This window comes from Rutilus rutilus (assembly GCF_951802725.1).
Source record: "Rutilus rutilus genome assembly, chromosome: 22".
NCBI lineage: Eukaryota > Metazoa > Chordata > Actinopteri > Cypriniformes > Leuciscidae > Rutilus > Rutilus rutilus.
This window is the reverse complement of record NC_140227.1, coordinates 19323142-19333917: the sequence shown is the minus strand read 5'-3', so window position 1 is coordinate 19333917 and position 10776 is coordinate 19323142. Positions and strand designations below refer to the sequence as shown.

Sequence of the window (10776 nt, the reverse complement as noted above, 5' to 3'; positions counted from 1 at the left end):
ATTTGTATATATTCATTTCTAATCGTCCTCTAAAAAAACTATTTTCTTCTTTCTTTTGCTGATTTGGTTATCAAATTTATAAAACTAAATTAAGTACCTTCCCAGCATTCCCATTCATCGCTAAAATATGCTTTAGTTTAGGCTTGTGTGCAAAAAAACAAAACCAACCCAAAAATCCAAGAAATGATTTATAATACATAAGGTAAATATTTATTTTATATATTCATATATAATTATTTATTTGTGACAGATTTTTACATTTAAGGTGAAAAAAGAAAAACTCAAACAGTATCTGACACGTACTAAACAAACAAACATCACATTAAAAGATAAAATTCTCACTTGTTCAACCACATGCTTTATGTGGAATCTGCATCTATTCTATACAGAATTATATACATAAATCATCTATTTACACACACATTAAACCTTACATGCACACAAAAGAGAAAGAGTTTGTGAGAGGGAGAGAGAGAGAGAGAGAGAGAGAGAGAGAAAGAGAGAGAGAGAGACCTGCACCTGTTTTACAGTTCACATTACTGTCAAGAGCTACAGAAACAAATTAGCGTAAAAATGACCATCACAGGAGAACACGCTGCAAAGCAAGAGGCTTCAGTTACTCCACCACTGTCGCATCAGGGAAACGTCTCGGCATTGTACTAACGCTTGGTCCTCGTCAAGGCATTTTTTTTTTTGCAAGCCACTAAAGGATCAAATCGTTATTCAGCGAGCGTGCTGAACATTAAAGAGGCATTATAAATGAAACAGAAACAACTAAAACTGGCTGTGAGAGGCTAGGCACAATTGGCAGACCGAGGCTTAAAAAAAGAGCAGCACACCACAGGATTTCAAGTTCAAGTGTTTGCGTGGTGATATATTCCTTTAGATCTGTGGTAATGACGATTGAGAGTGAGAAAGAGAGGCAATAGATGCTACAGTGATTGTCAAGTTTAGTGGCATGCATGCTCCACCGGACGCCCCGATGCCAACAGTGACCCACACAGCACAAATAAGATCATTCACTCATTTCAAAGGATATTAAGAATGATGATTATGATGTTGTTGTTTTTTGCGTATAAAATGAAAAAACAGTCACTTATATTAATACTTTTTTTTTTTAATAGAGAGCACTTCTTAAAGTAAGAACATGATTTGTCAGCATTGTGTAACACTTAAAATACACATACACACGTTTTCACACACAGTACAGTAGCTGCCACAATAGCACGATACATCCTGTGAATTATACAGAAAATATTGTCCTAAAAAAAAGAAGAAAAGCCCAACGCGCTCATAGCTTGTTTGGTAGGTATGTTGCTCAAAAATCATTTGCTCCCATAGTGTTTAAATTTCAAGTGGCGGCACCAAAAGAGATCACATGTTCATTTGCAGGTCCTACGTGCTGGAAATCTTTTTTTTTTTTTTTTTTCTCCTGATGCTAAGTGAACTGAAGTCAATTGCTTTCCCTGATGCTTGACAATATTTAGCATCATGGCTTCATACGATCTCGGTGTCCTGGAAGTGTGTGGACCGAAACTCTACGTGGATAAGCACTGCTGATGTGAACACAAACGCACGTTTCTTCAGTCAACACCGACTACAAGTGTAACACCCTTTCTAGCAGACGGAGCTGTCTAACCGACAGGAAACAGTCACAACTGAGACTTTAAAACTCATATAATAATGATATATTCATCTCGATATACAAGTCTGATATATATTTCCATAAAAAACATAATCGCATAATTTTCTGTTTTTCATATATACATAGACATTGATTAATAATTTGCATAACCAAAGGGAAGAAAGCCTTATACAGTAAAATGCCAATGGCACACCCAAAGGAGCAGACTAGCACTGACAGACTACAGGGCCAAGTACACCAGTTAAGTACGACCACCACAAAGACTATATAACCGGGATTACTGGGAAACGACTGATATGACGAGATTTCTCCTTTGCGGCTGCAATGCGTTCCACGCGCTGAAGAGTTCAAAATTCGTCTTTCTGTCCCCCCTCTATTGCACGGTGTCCAAGAAAGCTCTGGTGTGGTTCAGGACAGGGGAGGGGCGGAGGTTAACCCTTCCCTCATCTTTTCAAGGTGTCCCCAGATTTTGGCATATTTCATTGTCGAAAGGCCGCAAGCATGTGTCCGTACAGGTAGTGGGAATGCACTGGCAGGGAAATGAGAGGATAGAAATCACAAGAAATCATCAAAATCATATTTACGAGGTCTTAAAAACAATTTGTTACGGGTTCGGGCATGTCAGAACATAAAAAAGCAGTCAGTGTACCTACAAATGATCATATCAATGGCAAGTAAATAGAAGTTATTTTATGGAAGAATTCACGCAAAAATAATCAACTTAGCATTTAGCTTTTGTGTGTTCCATTGTAAGGGGTTATACACACAGAACGCATGCATTTATAAGTGTGAGATGGAGGGCAGTGGAATAAAAAAAAAAAAAAAGCGTTTTTTATTTTTTTATTTGGGCTTTTAACCTTGAGCGCCACATTTTCAGAATGCAACAAACAATACAAGACCTAAGTGCAACGTGTGACCGTTGCACTTAGGTCTTGTATTGTTTGTTGCGTCTTCTACTTCTGACTTAAGTTAACAACTTAACTTGAGAGACAGATTTTTATGTGCAATGCGGTAGATGCTACAAAAGATGCAAGCGCAAAAATTAGTTTTTTAGTATCGGACTAAAAATGCAAGATGCCAGGCAGTGGAATGAAAAAAAAAAGCAAGGTCTGCTCTTTTAAAGGTTGAAACTCTTTTAACTTGAGTGCTGCATTTCAGAACAGAGACAGTGCTAAAGATGTGAGACGCGAGCGCAACAGTCAAACACGTCTGTCTAGATCAGGTTAAAATTGAAAAACAATGGAAATGCAAAAATGTGTTCTGTGTGAACGGCCCCTTACTCTAACTGCAACATCTGCTTTGAAATAGTTTTCCAACATTACGCTACAAGTTCTGACAATTGAGCTTAACTTGTATCAAACCCAGAACAACACTTTACCAATATTAGTGCAATAATTATAAAATGTGACACATTTTAATACATCATAACACAAATTAAATACTTGATTAAATCATGTAAAGACAGAAAATGTAATTAGTTCAGATGTTCATATAATCCATGAGACTGAATAAATATAAATGAAAGGACACTGAAAATGGAAAAAAATAACGGAGCGCAATAATCCATTGCAATCAGTACTTCATATATGGATGTCAGAGTGTTGCTATGCAGTTGCTCATGTGTTCTGATTGGTTGCTAGGTGGTTCCTAGGAGTGCTGAAAGGATTATATGAACTTTCATTCAATTCTGCTTTACAGAAGTTTACGCAACTTTGAATTCAAGCACTTGAAAAGAAACTCAACTGACCATTCATGTACAAAAAGCAGAAGAAAAAAAAGCCAAGCAACAAATCTGAGCATCATTACCTAACCAGATGCGACGCGTTGCTGCGGCATGCGATAAAAGGTTCCTTTTCCATGTTAATCAGGGCTTTTATCCTATCCAGCTGCAACGACTCGCAATTCTATTTTAGAAACGGTTTCTATTTTTCTGAGATGTTGCAGATAGAACTTCAACATACAAAGTATGACAATGATAATCTCAGCTACTGATTATGTACTTTATTTAATGTTAAAAGAATTTAATGTGAGTTTGTGAATATCATTTTGCATGACCTTTATAGCCATACTGAAAGTGACAAAGGATAATTCACCTCAGATCTTGTTTTGTTTTTTTACAGGAAACAAGAATGTTCAAACTTTGAACTCAATGCAAACAAACAAGTGTATTCTATGACAAAGATAGTATCAGTCAATCAGTATGTGTTTTTTAACAACGTTAAAATGGTACTTATTCATTTTGTTGTGAGTGCAGTTAACTCTTCTGATTGGCTGTGATTTTTGACTGATTTCTCGTAGTTGTGTCACGTCTGGTGTGGACAGACTGCTTGACGCTGGAATCGTATCGCGTCTGGTTAGGAGATGGTGTTAAACATCTCTTACTGAGCCATCAGAGCTTATAGACGAGAGGCTGAAGTGAACAGCTTACCTGTTAGTGTAAGTGCAGTGATTAGTAAAAGCAAGTTAGCAGGAGTAAGTCCTGACAGCTGAGGGGTCTAGTCTCTGCGGGGCCGGGGGACCGGCTGCTGAACCACAGAGACACAGAGGGGAGAAAACATGCAATGACATAAACTGTGACCCCGACCTGTGCCATTCACATTAGTTACTTTTAACACATGCTTTCACAGTCAATATGCATTCATGTTTTGCAATTAGTGTCATAAGATATACTGTAAAAGAGTTAGAGAAGGCACTAATTGTTAGTACAGTACTGCAACCATTAAAGAGCAACGTGCTAATGGCAATGCTGAACTCCTTTCCCCCTTGTAAAACACCCTGCCCCCCTTTCTACCTTCTGGTTGCAGCTGTCTCTTGGGCACAGCAGCCATAGAAGCGGGAATGGTCATGGTGTTGAGGCGGAAGCTAGCGGGAAGAGTCTCTATGGACCCCGGCATCATACCAAGACCCTGGCCGTCCCTCGGCCTGAAGCGCTTGCGCCACGACGGAGACCTTCGGAATGACTTGTCATCACTCTGATGAGAAGGATGACATCACAACAACTGGGTTCAGATCTTGTTCAAAAGTGTGACTGCACAACATCCGTATTATTTCAAGTATGGCAACAGAGAATGAATATGACAGCACAATGATATAAAAGCTTCGGCTAATTTTCGCATTCTATGGTGAACAAAGGTCAACGTTAATGATGAGCAGAGCAATCCTGGCTATTTCTGCAGAAGGGTCTCGCTGCAGACATGCACTCCCAGATCACAAATGTAAAAGCTGACATTTTAAAATCACATTTCATACTATTTCACATTTTTATAATTAAATATGCATTCATTATCTTTATAGAAAAAGTTGTTATACATATACAATAAGATAAAAATTCTCGTTTGTTTGTTTCATTTTGAAAAGCTGTTACACAGAAAAAAAAAGAAAAAAAGAAATATGTGTTTTATATATATTTAGAAATATATTTTATGTTTCTGTTTCACTTAAAAAAAGCTGTTACACAGATAAAATAAACAAACAAAATAAATGAATGCATATTTTTATTTTATGTTTGTTTTATTTTGAAAAAGCTATTACACAGATAAAATGTATACAAAATAAAATTATATATAGAAATATATACTGCATATAGACAATTATTGGTAACACTATTTTACAGTGTCCTTGTTACATATGTTACATGTACTTACCATAGTAATAACAGTAAATTATGCATAATTACATACAACTAACCTTCAACCAAATCCTACCCTAATATAGTAAGTAAATATAGTTACTTATTATTACTCAGTACTTAAATATATAATTACAATGTAACAACAACACCTTAAAAAAGTGTAACCCAATTATTTAAACATATTAAATAAAATGATTGGTACCTGACATAAATAGAAATATATCCACCCTATCATTTCTATAAAATGACTAATAAGATGCCTTATCATGTAATCAAAAATGATTATGATTGCTCCATCCTGACCAGCGCTGACTAAGTAACAGATAAATCATGACAGTGTCGCTCTTAGCTCTACATTTTGCACCTGCAATCATTATTTCCCCATTCAAAAGAATACAGTTAAAACCATAATGAATTACCATGACAATCTTTTGTTACATGCTTTTGGCTTCATAAGAAAACAAACCCAAGTGGACTACAGTGCATTTCCAGCTCCACTGCAGAAGGGTCACTTCTGATGACCTGGAAAATTCAATGAATTTTGGCTGAAATCCAACCAGAATCCAAATCATCACCTACCTCTTCCAGGCGCCGGTCAGTTCCCAATGCTAAGAGGTTATTGAACTCCCTCTCCAGAATCTGCCTGGCCTGGAAGACACATCAGAGATACAGGATTTTGGAAAGACCCTCAGTATGCTGAACCACCATATCACATAAGTGAGTTTTATATGTTAGAACATTACAGAAGTCCTTTAACATCTGTGCGGTCCTCACCTGGGTGTTCTGCATGGGGATCTGTAGAATGAGGGCCAAGCTGCAGAAGTCAAATGTCTCATCTAGGGCAATGAGAGCTCCATGCACGCCACATTCCAGCAGGTTGTTAGAGTATTCCTTCAGACCGATGTTCTGAATCCACTGCATCACGTGATCATTGGTCCACACCAGGGTATCTGGAACAGACAGTGGTACATGCATTTGCTATTACCTTTGCTAGACACAAAATGCTTCATTGGTTTCACATTAAACTGACTCACATTACTTGCATTATAAAGCCATATTATAAAACATGTAAAATTGTTGAATTTACAACAAGTATATACAGTTATCATGATATAAAACGATATCAGTCAGACCACCTCTAACCCATGCTGTTAACATTAATAAAGCAAATCTTCGAAGGGGGCTGTGTTTACAACTGTACTGGAAATATCTGTGTTTAGGTAATAGTATATGTGGAAGTGTGATCATTTTGCACAGCTGGCTAGCCTGCTTTCTGTTTGTTCAATCCTGTGCGTAATTGTGCTTAAGTGTGTGTGTGTGTCTTAAGCAGTTGGTGCGTGTGTCTTAAGCTATGAAGATGAAAGATTTTAAAAAGCTGTGACAGCTGTGTCAAGTTCATGTGTTATGCTGAAGTTCAGCCGGGCGCCGTCCCTTTAAATGGATTTGACACTAAAAAGCTCAGCTGTTGACCTCACACATTCCTGCCACCGAAATGCAAGTAACAGGTACGGCCACTAGATAGTGCTCTTCCCTTCATAAGTTAGAAGTAATGAATCCAGAGCGTGCAATGATAATTTACTCGTACCTTTGATGTCATGTTGGAAATCCTCTCTTCTTCGCTCCAACTCCTTCCTGTCATAGTTCAGCCTTTTTAAGCACATGATGCCATAGTGCAAACTAGCCCTGTAAGAATAGAATGAACGTACCATTGTATGTAAAGTCTAGTTCACACTGCGGTTGTTAAAAATGAGCAATCACTGCTATAGTTTACCGGTGGAAGCTGTCCACCATCTTGAGATGTGTCCGCAGGTCTTTCTTAGTAAGGTGGTCCAGCATACGAGCGTCCACCAAGCACTCCATGAAGTAGCTGCGGTACTGAGGCAGTCCGAGACTTGGCAGCCACTCGTTCCCAATCCACTCATGGTTCATGTCACCATATGCTAACGTCTAAGAAAGAAAAGATAAATTATTCTACTGTGCCTGTGACAACTGGACCTTAAATGGGTTTAGATTTTACATAGAGTAAAAAAAATATACTTTTACTAAATTAATATAAAATATACATTTATATATAGTAAATAACTATATAATAAACAAAATCGATTATATATAAAATATGTATTTATTATAGCAGTATTTATATTTTATGATTAATATTTTAATTTTATAAATATAAAACTAATTAGTTATAACAATTGTCCATAATATAATAAACTTATATAAAGTTTTAATGATAATTAAAGATTAATAATCTAAAAAATATGTATTTTGCCCACTTAAAATTTATATAATCTATCATTTCATCATAACTACCAAATTTGAAAAATGTTACCTTCCACATACAGTATAACTGCATTCATTTCAATGTGACAAACCATGACAAATTTTCAATAAATTCTTATTTTAATCACATTCCATTTGAAGATAATGCATTTTTTCTAAGCCATAAACCAAGTCAATAACAGACTTTGAAAATGAATGGTTAATGGAAAGGCAAGTGAAAACCACGTAAGAGTCAGTGGAAGGCTTTTGTTTGGTCAAAGACAGCCAGCTCTCTCACCTGAGCCCAGCTTCCTTCCTCATTCTCCTGTCAGTCAAATGTCAGAGTGACAGCGTGTTAGAGCACAGAGGAGACAGTGTTAGCAATACTCTCTTCTAGCTAAATAGCTCACTTAGCTCAGTTCAGTCGGGAAATGATGTGCACACCAAGCAACAGCATCAGTGCTTGTTACTAGGTAACAATTATTGCAAATGCAGTTAAATATGGATTCATTTAGCAAAGCAACAGGACATGAATCACACAGAAACATGCGAAAAGGTTTAATAAGCGCACTCTTTGGGTAGATTGCAGGGCAGAGGGGGATGGGGGTAGAGTCAGGGGCAGCAGGCTGGGGGTTGTGAGGGCTGCGGAAGCGTGGCATATGCATGGCACCGCGGGCACAAGGGAGTCACCCAGATGGACTAACCATTTTGGTGGAGGTTGCCATGTTTTCCATCTCCTCGTGAGTCACCCACACATTTCCGGAAGACTGCAAGGAGAAAGAGGCGAACACACACACAGATAAATGATCACACATTGCATATTCCTCATAAACACCTTTATGAGCGAGTGTTTACAGCAAAGTAACTTTGGCAGCCATGTTACTAACGCCCCCGGGAAACTATTTTCTATGTATGTAATAGGCGAACAGGTGCCTATTTTAAAGCTGTTTAAATGGGGAAAGACCAACATCTCCAAAAGTGTTTGTTAATTACATTTTTTACACACAAATTGTTGTTAAATTATTTTTATATAGTACATTATATATTTGTATGTAGTTTAAAAGTTACAGAGATTTTTTATATAATTATTTTTATATAAATGATTAAAACAATAAGAAAATAAAAAGAAATGCTAAAAATCATGATTAAAAATCACATTAAATAAAATATATTTTTTTAAACAACAATTTAATAAAATATATTTAAAATATGTTTCAATCAAAAAAATTGTTACATAAAATAATGATAGAAAATTACATTAAAATAAACATAATTTATCTCTAATTTAAAACTATGGAGGAAAATTTTGAGCAAAGAGAAAGTTGAGAAATTGGGACATGATTAACGCTACATTGCAACCGGCAACTCCCATATAAGCACAGCATCTGTCTAAAGGTCACATATTACCAATAAACCAATAATGCAATAAGTATGTTTATGTAATATTGTTACAAAGACAAAGGAAAGGATCTGTATGGACTAATTTTTTATTCATATTTGTTTTCAGTTTGAGACTGTATGTGAAAATGAGCAGTTTAAGAGCAGGCATCTTACTGTGCGTGAGGTGAGAGGAGCTGATGGACTCGTCAGTGACACCATTTCTTGGATGGCCAGTCTCAGCTTCAACCGATGCAGTGGGTTACTGATGCCGATCTCTCGCTGAATCTCCGTGTCCGACAGAGCCGACATGATGGCGCCGCTCTTCACATTGGCGCGACACGCTGCCACGTACCAAGCTGGCATGCCCACCCACAGCTGGAGGATGTCAGAGAGAAGACCGTCAAGATGCATCTTCGTTATCTCCGTCATCATCAGAGCGAGTAAGTAATTATCCTAATTATTGTCATCCGAATCCCCCCCCCCTGTGATTTGTGTGATTATAATCATGGAGATCATGAGTGCTGTGCTCATTACTGCATGGTGGGAGGGATGGTGGCTGATGTCTTTGTACCTCGAGCCAGGAGACCACAGTGGGGCCGTCCCACTGAGCAAAAGGAAGCCCTTTCCTCCTGGCATCCTCCAGTAGCTCATGCCTAATAGAAGACAAAGAAAGGTCAGAGCTGAGAGGAAATACAACCCCAGAGACATCACATCAGCATAGAGTGAAGTAGTTAAAACATATAGGCTTTTCACCGTCCAATGTTCTGTACAATCTCTTGAGAGAAGGTTGGCTGATATCAACCAATACATATTTTTGAAAGAAGTCTCTTATGCTCACCATGGCTGTCAAACCTGTATGAATTTCTTTCTTCTGCTGAACACAAAAGAAGATATTTTGAAGAATAAGTGTAACCTAACAGATGTTGGGACCCATTGACTTCCACAGAATGGAAAGAAAAATACTATGGAAGTCAATGGAGTCAATGGAAGTCAAGTGTTTGGTTACCGACATTCTTCTAAATATCTTCTTTTGTGTTCAGTTGAAGAAAGAAATGAATAGAGGTTTGGAACAACTTGAGGGTGAGTAAATGATAACAAAAAGTTCATTTTTGGGTGAACCATCCCTTTAATTTCTCATAAATCCATCGTGGCAATGGATAATATTTTGCAGGATTCTCCGATGAACAAACAAACAAACAGCATTTATTTGAATTAGAAATCTTTTGTAAAATTGTAAATTACTTTACTGTCACTTTTGATCACTTTAATGCACCCTTACTGACACCTACTGTAGATTTTTTTTAATGGATCTATATTTAATACTTTAAATAATTGTAATAACAATATATTTTTTATACAAAATTGTTATGAGGATTTATAATGTTTTTGTGTATTATTGTATCATTATTTTATAAAAATAATAGTTATAAATTATATTATTTATGAACTATTATAAAAAAGTAATAAACATAACAAATAAGGTTTAAGTACATCTGTTTTCAATGTTTTATGATTTTTTTGTACATTTTGTGTTTAAGTTCAATTTCAACAACTACACAGGCTATTCTCTTGACATTATTTTTTTTATTAGACTGCAAAGGCTATTCAATTTCTTTTCCTCATCTTACACCCAAACAAGAAGTACATTTTGTTCTTAGCACAGTGCCAAAGAATGGACACACACACACACACACACACACACACACACACACACACACACATCCACATGGCAGGTGTTAATTAGGAAACCTATCTTTTTCTGTCACACTAATGGTCAGGGGACAGAGATAAGATGTGGAGATGAGGACAGACTCGACAGAATGGTAAAGTACACTTAAATGAGGCCCTGGTATTAGCC

General features: G+C 36.9%; 1 protein-coding gene across 13 annotated transcripts in view; it reads right to left on the bottom strand.

The window, feature by feature from the left end:
* Positions 1–1119: 1119 nt before the first annotated feature.
* The window catches only part of ppfia4 (PTPRF interacting protein alpha 4), a 94811-nt gene continuing 85154 nt past the window's right edge, over positions 1120–10776 (bottom strand). For 5 of the 13 annotated variants that reach the window (XM_084395033.1, XM_084395034.1, XM_084395042.1 and 2 more), the window contains 11 exons: positions 9490–9571; positions 9093–9293; positions 8243–8305; positions 7837–7863; positions 7048–7223; positions 6862–6959; positions 6051–6226; positions 5856–5924; positions 4437–4617; positions 4074–4170; positions 1430–2174 (listed from right to left, as the gene is read on the bottom strand). In XM_084395033.1, coding sequence (XP_084251159.1) covers positions 4109–4170; positions 4437–4617; positions 5856–5924; positions 6051–6226; positions 6862–6959; positions 7048–7223; positions 7837–7863; positions 8243–8305; positions 9093–9293; positions 9490–9571 — 1135 coding nt within the window. In that variant the 3' untranslated portion in view covers positions 1430–2174; positions 4074–4108. Of the gene's footprint in view, positions 2175–4073; positions 4171–4436; positions 4618–5855; positions 5925–6050; positions 6227–6861; positions 6960–7047; positions 7224–7836; positions 7864–8242; positions 8306–9092; positions 9294–9489; positions 9572–10776 lie in introns of all 13 variants that reach the window. The other 8 variants (XM_084395035.1, XM_084395038.1, XM_084395041.1 and 5 more) reach the window with 4 other exon arrangements.